The 15,846-nt window shown below is 34.0% G+C and overlaps 1 protein-coding gene across 1 annotated transcript; it reads left to right on the top strand.

The window, feature by feature from the left end:
* The first annotated feature begins 1,758 nt into the window (after positions 1-1,758).
* Positions 1,759-15,369, top strand: ETAA1 (ETAA1 activator of ATR kinase). Its single transcript, XM_024552705.4, has 6 exons — positions 1,759-2,098; positions 3,279-3,407; positions 3,676-3,752; positions 6,625-6,737; positions 6,976-8,948; positions 13,757-15,369. Exons 1-6 carry the CDS (start codon positions 1,873-1,875, stop codon positions 13,873-13,875), a joined length of 2,637 nt encoding a protein of 878 aa, XP_024408473.2. The 5' UTR covers positions 1,759-1,872; the 3' UTR covers positions 13,876-15,369.
* Positions 15,370-15,846: the final 477 nt, after the last annotated feature.

Here is a 15,846-nt window from a genome sequence, read left to right on the forward strand (position 1 = left end):
GGGTAATTTCAAATTTTACTGCTAAATGCATTTTTATAAAATGTATCTTGATGCACAAGTCCATGCATTTCCTTTGGTCATATTCTTAGGAGTGGGATTACTAGATAAAACTGTTTCCAAAGTGGTTATACCAAATTACACTCACACTAGCAGCGACAGTTCCCATTGATTGGGTCCTCTAGCTCTGGGTCTCTCACAGGCTGCACTCAAGGTTGGGGCTGTGGCTTCATGTCTGATTTAGTTACTTCATACCCCCATTTTCATTCTCATTAATTTTAGCCATTTTGATGGGTGTAGAGGAGTATCCCATTTTGGCTTTAATTTTCATTTTCTTCATTACATATGAAGATGAGCATCATCTTCCTACAAGTTTGTTGATTATTGGGATTTCATTTTTAAGAGAGTTTGCTAAAGTATCTGACCCATTCTTATTATTGGTGGTCAATCATTTTCTTAATGATTCATATCAGTTCTTCATGTTTTATATATGGGCCCTTAATTTATCTCTTGTAAATGTCTTCTCCCAATCTGCACTTTGCTTTTCATCCTCCTTAATGGTGTCTTTGGATAGCCATCAGATCTCAAGTTATCAATTTACTGTTGTCAAATTTACAATTATTTTTTTATAGTTGGTGACCTTTTTTTGTTCAATTTAAAATTCATTCTGTCATGAAAACAATTTATATCAACTCTAGAATGTTCATTATCTTATATTTTCCAATTAAATATACAATCAATTGGCACTTGATTTGGGGATATGGTTTGAAGTACAGGTTAAGTTTCTTTTTCAATGTGAATATCAAATTGATATTAAATCAAGTTCCCATTTACGTAAAGGTCCATTTCTGTGCTTTCTAGTCTGTTTCCTTCATCTGTTTGTCTATCCTTTCACGGTTGTTACAATGTCTTAATTACCATAGCTTTATAAATCTTGATGCTTGGTATATATCCAACTTCATCATTCTTCAAGAGTTTCTTAGACATTTTTAGCCCTTTGTGGTTCCATACACATTTTAAAATAAATTTTTCATATTACACATATACACAATCCTACTGCGATTTTGAATGGATTTGCATTGAACTCATAGATCAATCTGAGAACTGACATTGTAACAATATGGAGTCTTGCAACCTATCAACATATGTCAATCCTTCTTTTATTTAGGAGTTCAGTTCCTTTCAAACATTTTATTTTCTCTCTGTAGGGGTGTTGCAATCTTTGGTTAAATTTATTTCTAATAATTTGCTATCTTGTATGCTAAAATAAATTGTATTTCTTCAAAATGTCAGTGTTGTTTGTTACTAATCTATTGAAACACAGTTGATCTTTGAATACTGACTTTGTATCAGCTACTTCGTTAATCTGTGAATTTAATAATTTTTCCTACGTTTTTTGGATATTTCTACGTAGGTAGCATCTAAGAAAAAATCTTTATTGCTTCCTGTCCAATCTATACCTTGTATTTCTTGAAAATAGTAAATCCCACAATAATCTGAATTAGTCATGTGTAAATCTAGTTGCAAATTCAATAAAAAGATGTCAGTGGATTAAACCTTTTTCTCACTTTGTACACTTTCACTGTCAGTTACTAATGCACACACCACTAGCCCTTGCACTCCTTCCCAATCGGGATGACTCTGGCCAGAGCTCAGCAGGCTCGGAGGCGGGCCGCGGAAACGCGGGCCAACTGCAAGCGAACTGCCCCGCCCCTCGCCAGACGTAGCCAATCAGCGGCCGCCTCTTACCGGCGCGCCACCGGCAAAAATGGCGGCGGCCTAACTGGCGCTGGCCCGTTTTGTAATTCCACTGCCCTACTCTACCTCTGCAAAATGTGAAAGGAGAAACGGCTGGTGGAGGGAGGGTCCTAGGCAATGAATCGGCGAAGAAAACTTGATGACAGTCCTGGCCTGAAGAATACGCCGCGGAAAATGGCGGCGGCGGCAGAAGAATGCAGCTCGGTGGTCGAGTCAGGGAAGAGGCGGCTGAGGTCGGCCCGCAGATCGGGGTTCAGCAGGGCCGGAGGTGGGCCTCCCCAGCCCGTGCCGCAGCAAGAGCAGCTTCCAGTAGCCGCTTCGTGCAGTAAAAGTAACCCCGAGGGTGAGACGTGGGCAGCGCGGCCACTCTGGGCATCGGCACTGCAGCTCCACAGCCCAGCTTGCAACTAGGAAACCTGGGGTGGGAGTGGGGCTGTGTTGTCTTTCTCCGGGCTTCTCCCCTCGTGAGTCCAAAACTAACCCGACACACTTCCCCACGGCCCCGAGTTTGAGCACGTCCCGTTAGGTTTGATCACCCGCTGGACCCTGCCACAGAAATAGGTCGTGTGCGATTTACCCGTTTCAGGGAGGGCGGGCGGCTAATTTCTAGGCTTTTTCTCCAAGCCCTCAGCAGTGGCGGAGCAAGAAGAAATATCTGATGACCTGCTGCCCTCGGTTTATTCCTAGCGGAATTATTTCTGCTTGAATTTTTGCCCCGACTTGCTTTAGAGAAGGAACCAAATGGAAAGCTGTAGGTATCTATATTCTCAAAGCCTTGGTGCTGTCTCATCTCATTATGAATAAACCGGAAGTTCCTGTGTATAACGCCCCTCAAAGTAGGGCCTCGGAGTATTTAATTCAGATCAATTTTCGTGTTACATTTTTGAAAATTTTCCAGTAAATCCTAGTAGGAACTGAAACTCACGCTAAAGCTGTTTCCTAGAGCAGTTTCTTAAAACATGGCTTTTGTTACCTTACTTGTCTTTGCTTTACTCCCCTAAAGCAACTCCAGAATGAACAAAAAGAAATCTTTAGAAATTGTAAAAGTAATACTAAACAAAACTTTCCAAGAAGTGGGTCGCTAAAGCTTTTTAGTAATTGGCCTAAGTTAGATAGAGCTGGTGAAACCGGACTAGACAGACTTTCACTGAGGCTCCTGTTGGGTGCTTTTGATTGTGGCGATGCGGCTATAAATTACAGGTGGTTCCCAAAGCCTCCAAGTTCCAGTGGCAAGGAATGGAGTGACTGGAGTGTACCGCGGGGATACAGTACTGTACATTCACGGACCTACTAGATTATCTTTAAGTACTTACTATTTACAGTATTAAATATGGGAAGCATTAGAAGGGGTTTTTTATGTAAAACACTGAAGTGGTGAAAATTTACGTTAAATCATACCTGGGAGAAAACTGTATAATTTTACTGTAAAAAGTAATCTTGTTAAAGCTATTATTTGACATTGGGGTATTATGAAGCAATGCTTTAAAATGCAACAATTGCTGTTTTAATCTTATTTTATGTAGAAAAGTATGAAACACCAAAGAGAGTGCTGAAAATGGATTTATTGTCATCTACCTTCAGTTCTCCTAACGATCCAGATGGACAAAATGATATCTTTTGGGATCAAAATTCTCCAATGACCAAACAGTTAGGTAATTTGTTATTAACATTTTTATCTGGGTGACTATTTGAGAAATGATTAAGATTTAACTTGGATTTCAGTGAGAGAACATCAGGAACTTTTTGCAATAGATGGGTTTTGAGAATCTTATGCGACTGTGTTGTTGTAACACGCATGGAAATCACCGTGCGCAGTGACCTAAGCTGTGCTAATTAAAACTTTTCTAAGAAGTGACCGTTATTTTTTAAAATAGTTTTTTTTTTTAATTTACGATTATAGAAATATGTTTGTTTCTTTAGGTAAAGGAAGAAAAAAAAAGATTTACACCACAGATACTGATGAGATCTCACATATTGTTAATCGTATTGCTCCTCAGGTAAATATCACTAGTTTTATAATTCGTTTTGTGCCACTAAGTCCTTGTACAGTTCATTTATATGAAAAATGTTTCATCTTTTACAGTTCTCTATTTCAAAAAGAGCAGCAGGTATTACTTCTACCTTTTCCGCTACTGAATTTCATATTTTGAAAAAAGAAACAATATAAAATCGGTAATATATATTTTCCTGAACATTATCTTAATTCAGTTTTTTAGAGTAATGATTTTGACTAGAGCTTTGTATTTATTTTGTTTTTAATATTGTTTCACAATATATGGCATCCTTTTCAAGTTACTAAGATAATAAAAATCAGACAATAAAAATGTAAACTTTTAAGTTTTTTGTGATTGGTAATTGTTTACTGTATAGGGCAACTTTCCCCCGCTGAAACTGCTCTTAATACTACTGAATTACGAGATCATCAAGAATCATTGTAAAAGTGGAAAAACAGTGTATTTAGAGTTACTACCCAGACCACCTCCTACACCGGGTCACCCTCAGCAAGTCACTCAGTCTCTCAGAACTTCAGTTCATTCAGCCGTAAACTAGAATTACTTGTGTTGCTTTCTTTATTGAATTATTATGACGATTATATTAGATACAAGTCTTTGTAAATGATAGAACACTATAAATATAAGGTTTTGTTAAAGGGAATTATGATAAAATTATTTACTGTAATAGAACCATCTGCAACTTTCTTTTATTTCTTGTACTGCTTGGGTAAAATAGAAATATTAAGTCCACATCTGTTCTGAACCTGTTTACTCTCCTTTTTTCTCCTTATTGAACCAATTTAAATCCAGAAAACATCCAGTTTTTGCGTAGCGTCTTCTCTGTGGGAAGTGTGGTATTTTCCCTTTGCCCGCCCGTGCACAGTGACTGTCTTGATCAAAAACAATAGATGGCTCTGACCCAAACGGCGGTTACACGGAATCACCGTAATCCAGGTGGAGGAGGCAGGAAATGAAGTTTTTCTTAATGGCTATAAAATATCCAAAATTACAAGTGTGATAGTCAAAACAACTCTGTTGCTACTAGCTCTCTACATTCCATGTTTGGCATGTCATAGAAATTCATTTTCCATTTGGTTCATTAGTCAAATAGCATTTATGCCATAATACTACTTACTTCATGAGTTAACAATAGATCTTCATTAATTGTGGGTTTCACATGAAAGAAGCATAATAAAATGTGTTTAGGCTGGCCAGCCTAAGTAGTGATAAAAAGATAGTTGAGTAAATTATTGGACTCTTTACTTAAGCAGGCTGGAAAAAAATAGCTCACAGAAAGAAATGGCAACAGTATGCAAGTGGTAACTTGTGTATAAGAAAAAATACAACTTGTGTATAAGAAGAAATACAGTGAAATTAGTTGGTTTTAAATGTTACCCTTTTCAACTGAGCACTTTTAAAACATAAGTCTTTAGTAGTATCAAGGTCTTTTTTTAAAAATGACATTCATGTTTATTTTTAAGTGAGTTGTCCTCAAATAATTACTTGTCACCTTAATATTTTTAGAAATGGCATCTTTTTAAAGAAATATGCACTTCCATTTTAATTGGACATTCATTATACTTTTTTTCAAGGATACTTTTTATACAGTGTTGGTTGTTTGAAGATGGGGTATATTTCCCCATCATTTTTATAACTCTACACAGCCTGTATCCTTTAGAATTAAGTAATGCGTTTAGATATCTTATTACAGTGCCTGGATTGTGTAATTTTTAATTAAGAAATTTTTCAAATATAACACAAATAATATAAAAATAAACAAAGGACCAATGTCTGTATAAAGTTGGATATATAAAATTATCATGCTTTTATTCTCTAAAAATTGAATAAATATAAAATTACTTGAAAAAAGGACAGAAAATCCATAATTAAATTATTAAGAATGTTTTTCCTAAATCAAAGTTGTTATGAAAACAAAAGGGAAAAAAATATATATTGAAAGTGAAAGTATTGATTTTTTTAGTATTTTGCAAAGCTAAAATCTACTAGAATCAACTGAACATCTAAGAAAATAGCCTGTTGATTAATTAAGGATTCTAGTAAATAAACATGCACTGACATCTTTATGTCTAGCATTTTGCTAGATGCTGAACTATCATAAGAATAATTCTTATAAGTAACCTATAATCTAGTGATAAGATTATTTTTACCTTACGTGATACCTATGTTCATTCTAGGTACTATAAAAATAGAGTTGAAAATGGTTAACCTATTTGATTTGCTGGTTTGGTTTGTAACCAGTGGGTAAACTCATTCTCCAGTATTGTACATGATCAAGTAACTGAAAGGTGTAGCAAAAATATACAGGACTTAAGTAACTTTTCCCCTACCTTACTTTTTGCATTAGTTCCAACCTGTATTCATCTCTGACTCAGACCTGACCTTAATTCTATCTAACTGTTCTTAATTCAGGTTAACACAGACTGTCCAACTGTAGACAAAGATTATAACGGGGATAGGGAAAATTTGGAGAATCAGGTGACACAGAAAGAATTTATATGTGTCTTTATTTTAAACTCATGACTTTTGCTAACACAGTTTATTTCTGACACTAATGTTTATTTTTATGACTATCTTATAAGTTGATCAGCTTTCTTTTGATAAAAATGTGCTTTTATTGTTAAATACACATTTGTTAAATAATCAAATCACTAGAACAAAACATTTTTTGAAAATAAGAAATTCAAAATTCAGAATGCTTTTGTTCCCAGAAACATAAATGTATCACTTCTTGCAACTTGTTATTACCATCCACCTTATCAGACAGAATTTATTACTTGAGGAAAATTTTTTTTTTCTGTACTTTACACCTCTTTTTATTCCCTTCTGCCTCTTTTTTCCACCCTTTCTGCCAAAGGATGAAAAACCAACAACAGACTCCATGCTGGGTGTGTGGATTGGGGAAACTGCTATTCCTTGTACTCCTAATGTTGCAAAAGGAAAATCAAGAGCAAAAGTCAGCTGCACAAAGTAAGTTCAAACTTTTTAGTTTTTCTGACATTCAGTGAAGTAAATATTTCAATATTCTGTTTTGGTTTTATGAATATATAAAAAAAACTTTTCCTTAGTTTTGACATGTAAAATTTTGGTCATAAAATAATTATTGTTAAAAATTTCAAGTTTTAACATATTATAATTTTTTAAGAACAATTGAATATTTATAATAACTCTTAGAACTTTTCTTATAATTTTTAAAATATTTTAATAGGTTAAAAACGCAAAATCAAGAAGAAGAGCTTATGAAATTGGCTAAGCAATTTGATAAAAATATGGAAGAGCTTGATGTGATTCAAGAGCAAAACAAGCAGAATCATGATTTTACCCAGATGATTTCAAAAGTAGAGACTTTAAATAATTATAAAGATAACGTACAGATGCGGTTATTATATGATGTTGTCCCTGAAGTAGATAATGCTATAATCAAGAAGCCAATGAAAGGAAACACCAAGGTATCTGTGGGAAATGATCAATATAGCAGTCAGATGCCATTTGACCAAAATGCTGAAGCAGCCTTTAATGCCATTTTTGATGGCTCTACTCAGAAATGTAGTGGACAGTTAAGCCAGGATCAGTCCGACGATTTCTGGAATACTATTAATACCTTTGGAAAGAAAAGCGCTTTGAAGAAGGAGAAAATCTTTTCTAACAAAACTCAGGTCACTGAAAAAGTGCCACATAAACCCCCAACTTCACTTTCTCATCAAGCAGATACTTCGGGAAGGACAAAATCTTATGGAACTTCCAGTACTGTGGAGCCAAAGGCTTTTAATAAGCACATGGATGCATTTACTACTGGTGATTTTGAGGAAGATTGGGAAAACTTACTAAGTAATGAACCTTTTGTTACACAAAATGTAGAAATGTCTGAACCCTGTCTTGCTCCTGAAATAGCCCAGATTCTTGATCAAAAGGAAATTTGTACCATTAACAGTGAAAATGATAAAAGTAACTCAAGAATGAATGTAAGTCTAGATGCTGGGTTTAGAGATTCAAAAATTTTACTAGATGTTTCTTCAAAGACACCTACCAGTAAATTAATAGACACTGGAAAATACAGATTTTTACCAGATTCAAATGATAAACCAAACAAATTACTCTCCATTGGAAATAAAGTGAAACTTGAGAAATCTTTCAATAAAACCATTCAAGACAAAACTCAAGATTGTTCAGTTGCACCTGATCCGACAAAAGTAAAGGAAGATACTCATACTAAATTTATTTCTAATGTAAATGCTTCTCAAAAAAAGTCTACTTTGAACACAAGACATTCTGATGAACAAAGAAATAAGTCCATTTTTAATCAGTCTTTTAAAACACATTCTAATATAGTTCCATTTGACTCTGATGATTGGAATGACCCTTCATTTGCCAATGAAATTGTTAAAGCATGTCATCAACTAGAGAACACCTGGGAAGCTGATGACGTAGAGGATGACCTGTTATACCAGGCATGTGATGATATTGAAAGACTAACTCAGCAGCAAGACATGAGAAAGGACAGCAAGACATCAGAAAGTATACTTGAGATTAATAATAGTTCCAAACATGGAGCCCAAAACATGTTTACTACATCTAAACAAGAGAGTCAGTTGGTGCAATCAACGCATTCGAATCTGAGCAATGTTTCAGCACAGTCATCTTCACTGACAGATAGCTCACAAAAAAATAAACCAATAAAGGTGCAGAAAGGGGAAATTTGTGGAAATTCTCCAAGTTTTTTAGGTAGTACAACAAATTTTACTCTGTACTCTAAGAAATCAAATTGTCTAATCAATAATCTGCCTGTATCTTGGAATAATACTGATATTCCAATACAAGTGAATAGTTCTAAATCGGTTCTTACAAGAAGTTCAAGTTCGAATGTGAATTCAGATCAAATGAGTACACAAATAGCTACTTACAAGAAGAAATCGAATACTAGGCCTCTGTCCCATAGGACTGTAGCAGATGAAGTTCAGAGTGACCCTAACAGTACAGTTAGATTTTCTAAGTATACATTTACAAAGATCAAAAATTCTCCAGTTCTTTCCCAGATTATCCAAAATTGTATAACAGGAAGTATCTCTGATACCAAAATCACACAGAGTTTGGAGAAAAACAGAACTGTCAACAAATTATGTGGGAAGGCTGTTCAACAGCAAACTTTGATGAAACCTGAATCTTCGAAACAGCCTTCTAAAGGTATGTATGAAATCACTTTCTTTGAAAGGTATCATCTTGGAAAGTAGGCAAACTATAGTTTTTTTGTTGTATTAAATCTGCATAACATGTAAAAACTATGATGTGTAACTAGAAGTCATAAAGTGATTCTTGTGAATAATTGTGCTATAATAAGCAGAGTGGGTAATTTATGTTTTCAAAAGACTGCTTCAAGTTCTTTACCAACATTTAATATAGTGACTAGCATGTAGTAGGCACTCAGTAAATATTTGTTGAATATTTTCTGAATTATTTTCTGGAAAATCATATGTTAGGATATATACGGTGTGAGACTATTTACAAAATATCTCATTGTTTTAAAACTGAATAGTCTATGTTTAGCAGAACATTGAGGTAAATATTTAAAAATTTAGGGCATTCTAATTAGACACTTATAATAGCTGATACAAAACTCTGTTAGTATTGATAAGAATTCTAATTTACTTATTCAGTACAACCTGTCTTCTTTCATTCTTCCAATTCCTCTTTTCTCAAATTCTTTCCATCAACCAGTTCTTTTGTTTCTACCACACACAAAAATATCTCAAAATTGCCCATTTTACTCTCTACTGCTACCACCTTTTTCCAAGGCAACATTTATTGACTAGACTACTGCAGTTTTTTTTTACCTGTCCCCTTTCAATTTCAATCGCCAAAGAGCAGAATAATCTTTTACAAGTGGGTAAACTCACATTCCTCTGCTTAACCACAGCCTTCAATGGTTGGCCATTGTATTTCAAATAAAGTTGAACTTTACACCGATATCTGCAAGGCCTGGGATTATCTCTCATCACCTGTCTTCCCTCTTTTTCCCCTTATGTACTAAGCTTCAATTACACCATCCTGTCTTTCAGTTCCTCAACAGAAAGTTTCTTCCCTTTGGCTATGCTATTCCCAACTAAAACAGTCAACTTTTGTCTGCCCCCTCCCAATCCTGCTCTTTGGTTGGTGCCTTTTTATCCTTAGGTCTCAGTTTAAGTATTACCTACCCTCTCACAGAGCCCTTGAACAATCCATAAGTAAGTCTTTTCTTGGTATTTTCCATCGTCTCTTATTTCCTTCATCTTTTAAAATCATAATTAAATATTAATTACTGTCTTATCAATGAGTACCTACACCTACCACAATATCTGCCACTTAGATATTTACTAAATATTTGAATGAATATCATACAATATAATTGCATGTGAAAGGCCTGTTATCACTGATATCATGGTATTTTTTTAATGGGAATATGTCTGCTGTAGCTACTATTGCTTCATAATGCCCGGTGATTTCTCACAGTCTCATGTCTGCAGATGCTGTTTCCTTCACCAGGAATGGGGCCCCCACATGCACGTACCAAATCTGCCAGGCCATTTTCCATTTGTCCTTTGAACCACTGTGTTTGTAAGCACCTCCAGAGTGATTTATGTTCACTTTCTCTGGCTTACTCCAATCCCCAGTGCTAACTTCTGTTACAACATGTACTATACTAATTTGTAATTAATAGACTTTCTTAATTATTCTCCCTCACTTGGAGCTCACTTTAGGCTTCTTATCTATTATGTAGATCAGTGCTAACATGAGAAACTTTTTTGTTTCTTTTAACATTAAATTATTGTTTAGATTCTAGATAATGCCTTCGTTGGTATTACTGTTAGAACTTTCCTATTTATGTGATCCCTCCCCTTTTAAAAAATATATATAAAAGTCCTCTATTTCTCCTCTTCCACATGCACTTTTTCAGGAAAAGCCACTACTGACAGTTTGGAAATGGTTGATCACGTAACATTTTTTTGTGCGTATAAAAATGTGTGTGTATACACCTATAGATTTATTTAAATAGAATTATATACTACATACCCTCTATTTGACAACTTGGTTTTGCCTTCATTTCATATATTGAAACTGTCTTTTCCTATTTGTACATATAGAGTTGCTTCAATCCTTTTAATAACTACATAGTACAGCACTATATGGATATAACAACTTATTTAACTCTGTCTATTGATGGAAGCTTTGTTTGGTTGCAGTTTTTTACATTAAAAACAATCCTCCCGTGAATATCCTTCTACATAAATTTCTGCATGCTCTTGTGATTATGTCTGTTAATTACTGAAAAATTGATGGAGAATAGTTTGAATTTTGATGGTTATCACCAAATCTTCCCAAAAAGTTAACATCAATTTATATTCTTACCAACACTGACAATGAATATCTCTACATTTGGCCTAAAGTAGATATTTTGAAACTTTAAGAATTATCAATATAAAGTAATTTTAAATATTTATATTCAAATACGTGTAATTAGTTGACCCATACTTCCAAAATGAATACATTTACATATAGTTATAATTTCATTAAAGACTAAATCTCTCTAGAACATTCATTTTTCCCAAAACTTATGTCTACTAACCTGTCTGCCTTTTTATGAATGAATCATAATCTGCCTTTCAGTTTACCTTACCAATTTTCCCTTTGGTTGATTTTTATCATATAATATTCTAATGAATATTAACCTTGTTAATATTTTCTATTGGTTTCACTTTCTTTTACTTTGTTATGTAGCAGACTGCCCTCCTGCAGAATGTCTTTGAAACAAAACCCATTTAAGAGCCTCATTCCTTGAAGGCAGGGTTTGGCAAACCATGGCCTGTCCAAATCCATCCAGCCTACGTGGCCGGTTTTGTCCTCTAAAACCTAGGTGCGTCTTATGGCCCGGTGTGTCTTATGGCCCATTATAAATGGTTGAAAAATCAAAAGAAGAACAATATTTCATGACTTTTGAAAATTATAATCAATTCCAATTTCATTGTCTCTACAGAAATTTGTATTTGAACAGAACCTCATCATTTGTTTATGTATTGTCCTGGCTGTGTTCTTGCTCCAATGACAGAGCTGAGCAGTTAGGATAAGAGACCAGATGACCCTCAAAGTTAACATTTACTTTCTGGCCCTTTACAAAAAAAAATTGCTGACCCTTGCTTTAAGTTAAAGATTACGACCCACTGTTGCTTTGTACCTTGCAATAGTTTGAGACTTTGCTTTGCACTTTTATTGCAGATTGAGTTAAAGGAAGGGCTGGTGGGAGAAATGGATGACTCTTTCTAATTCAAGTTTTCGTGGTGTGACTTTATTATATCATTTGAAATTATTACCCAGAATATGACCAAGCCAACTGTAAGGCCAATTTTAGGGAGCTATCATCATGGATTATTAACCTGTGTTCCTTCTAAACTTACGGTCGATTGAATGTAAACTGTGTGTATATGTATTATGAGTTTCTCGTGTTTCTCAGCTATGAGACTAAAATATTAGATAATTAGTCTAGCTAATTTTAAAGTAACTTGTGGTATCTTTCTATAAGAAAAAAAAGCTACACCCTGTAAGATTATTAGTTTAGGAAATAAATGGCCTCAGAATCACTAGGGAGTTTACATAAAATATATCTCTCTTACCCTGAACGTCCGCCCCCATTCACATTATACCAAGAAAGGGAAGACAGGTGATATATTTTAGACATATATTTCCCTTAGTTAACAAGAGAAATGTCTTATAACAAATTCTGAACCTTTGTTTCAATGTCAATATAAATAATATTTCTCTGCTGACAGTATTACAGATTCTTATTTACTGTATTTTTCAAACTACAAGACACACTTCCCCCCCACCAAATTTGGGAGGAAAATGGAGGTGCCTCTTATAGTCCAAATGTAGCTTGTCTGGCTCACTGGGGATGGGGGGGAGCGGCGGTGGAGCAGGGGTTTTTTTTTTCCTGTTTTCCTTCTCTAAAACCTAGGTGTGTCTTGTGGCCCGGTACGTCTTATACTCTGAAAAATACAGTACTTCTCTGAAAGGCAAGTTTTACAACATAAACAGTTTTAAGGTGATGACCTTAATTTTAAAACATTTAAATGAGGTAATAGGTTTGTTCTTTAAAGTTTGATTCTTGTTAATATTTTAACTCAAAGTGACAACTATTGCATTAAATTCATTATAATAGAACTCAGTATTTTAGCAGAGGTAAAACTGTATGTTTTGTTAAAAAAGAACTTATTTTCTTTTTAAAAAGAAAATACATGTATTTAAAACATTGTTTATAGTATGTTTATTTAAAGTACACACTACAGTATGCTGCATAAGGATATATCAGAATGTTTCACATTTTTATATATTAAAAACATATTCAAACTGAAGATTTTATTCAGATATTCTGCTTTTTAAAACAATTTTCGAATGTTTGTATAAACTGTGTCCTCCAAATAAAAAGATATCTGACAGTGAGTTACATGTTTATTGACATGCTGGATTTCACTCTAGGATGATAAAATATTTTTCCTGAATGGCTGAAATGAATATCTTGGAGTTCTATAGAGGTGAATATGAATATAGCTTATGTTATAAATACATTATTTGAGGTATTGGTATCTAATTTATTATATTTTAACTGCTTTACATTTAAAATCCCAGTTTGTTTTTAGAGTGTATTTGTTCATAAGTTATATAAATTAGATGTCATTATTCACAAGAATTATTTGCTGGATATCAAAACGTACCATTTTCGATCAGATGAATTTTATTACACTGTGAAAAGAGGGCATCAGCAGGGACTGATTGATCAGTGATTTGTTTTCTGTTGGTCTGCAGCATTAGATCTGTACTTGGAGTCTTATATTTAGTAGTTCAGTGAGATTTCATAGCTAAACCAGTGTAGCAAACCTGGGTAATAAAAAAAGTAAAAATTAAAACATACTCAAAATGACTTTATAGTCTATAAAACCAGTATCTGTATTTTGTTTAATTTTTAGAGGAAGAAGAGAAAAATAGAAAGTATTCTCCCGAAGAAATTCAGAAAAAAAGACAAGAAGCACTGGTTCGAAGGATGGCCAAAGCACAGGCATCAACTGTGAAGGCAGCTCCCACTTAGCCTGATTTCTTCAGTGAAATGTTAGTTCAAAGACTTAAATTGATAACTATCAATGATAGGAAATAGTGTTTCTTGATTTCTCTGTGAGAAATGTAATGCTGAGTTATAAAGCATGGACTTCTACTTTATTTAATAAATCACTGTTTGCATTGGTCAGTGAAACCTTTTCTTGGAGATGTATGTGAAAGTCATTGCATATGAGTTTTGAAAATTCAGAAAGGTTAACAATTATCCAGTGAATTATACAGAGGAAAGTAGGCATATTTTTTAAATGTGGTGATCGCAAAGTATCTTCAAAAAACAGATTATCTATTTAATTTTTTATTGTAATAAGTCTTTTCCTAATAAAAAGCTTCAACTTACTAAGTTAAGGAAGACTACTTTTTTAAATAGTTTTTACTTTCACTAACTGTTCCTTAAACTGTTTCTGAAGTTTAATTCTTTCCTATTCTTGGGAACGTAGTTGGTAGGAAATAAAGGACTCGATTTATTTGTAAGGACATCACTGTTTTCAATTCCTAGTCTGAAATAGATTTGAATTTGAATTTTCTAAAATGTGATGTATTTTGGAAACTTTCCACCATTTTTTGAGAAAATGCTGATTTAAGAAGTTTCGTTTAGAAAAAAAGTGGATTAGCTATATATATATATATGTATAAGTAATGTAGCATTATTAACATTTAGAACTGTCAGAAGCTTTAGATACCATTCAATCCAGCTTCTTTATGTGTAGTAAGAAATTAAGACTTATTCTGAAAGTCACAGGGCAAGTTAATGCTGTACTGGGATTAGAATGACTTCTTTCAGATGAATACCTAGACAATTATACCATTTCCTTCTGAGTTTTAATTAGCACACAAAATAACTTGTTTGTTGTGGTATTAATTATTTTATGGTATAAAACTTAACAAGGTAGCTACATTAAGGACTGTTTAAATATGATGCTCATTGTTTCTTGTGTTAAAGAATGAATCAGCCCCAACCTCCTGGCTCAGTTGGTTGGAACATTGTTCTGTACACAAAAAAGTTACCGGTTCGATTCCCAGTCAGAGCACGTGCCTTGGTTGCAGGTTCAGTCTCCAGTTGAGGTGCTTATGAGAGGCAACCAGCTGATGTTTCTCTGACTTTCTCTCCCTTCCTTTTTCTCTGAAAGTCAATGGAAACATGTCCTTGAGTGAGGATTAAAAAACAAAAAGAATGAATCATTCTAGGGTATAAAAATGAGGATATCTTTCCTGTTTTTCTTTAACTGTAATTTTCCCTTGATTAATTTACTGACCTTATTAATTTGTTTTCCTCTGTTACTCTTTTTTTCCCCCCTGTTTGGAATTTGCTAAGCCAGAAATGAAATCTAAGCTGAGGTCATAAGGGCAATAAGGATTCATCCCAAATGGCTTTAGGAGACCTGAGGAAAGTTACAGATATGAAATATCTATTAGGTTAGATATCTTTTAACTGTGATAATATTGAAATAATTAAATGCATTTTAAGTTATTTTTCTACATGGAAAAATCATTTTGAAAATTGTATTTTCATGTACTCATATACACGGACAGGCAAAAATAGGCTTACAGTTGTTCATATGGAAAAAGACATGCAGGTTATGACTATTACAATAGCTTTGTTAACTCATAAGAATGTCACATGGCCCAGTTCACTCAGGTACAATATCATAAGTGCTCAAATTGCTGGCCTTCATTATTTTCACATGCTTATAGTCTATACCCAAGCACACTTTGGCATAGAGTTCCTTACTACCAATTTCTTAACATGTTTCTTACAACTGTAAACCTGCTTTTGCTCATCCTTGTACAGTAGAGAAATACATACTAGCTAAACTTTATTATTTGTTTAAGAAAATACAATAACCTAAATATGGTCATGTACCACTTCATTGTGATACATTCAGAGAAATGCATCATTAAATGATTTTGTCATTGTCTGAACATCATAGAATACAACTTTAAACAT

The sequence above is a fragment of the Desmodus rotundus genome, chromosome 5 (assembly GCF_022682495.2).
Source record: "Desmodus rotundus isolate HL8 chromosome 5, HLdesRot8A.1, whole genome shotgun sequence".
NCBI classification, from domain to species: domain Eukaryota; kingdom Metazoa; phylum Chordata; class Mammalia; order Chiroptera; family Phyllostomidae; genus Desmodus; species Desmodus rotundus.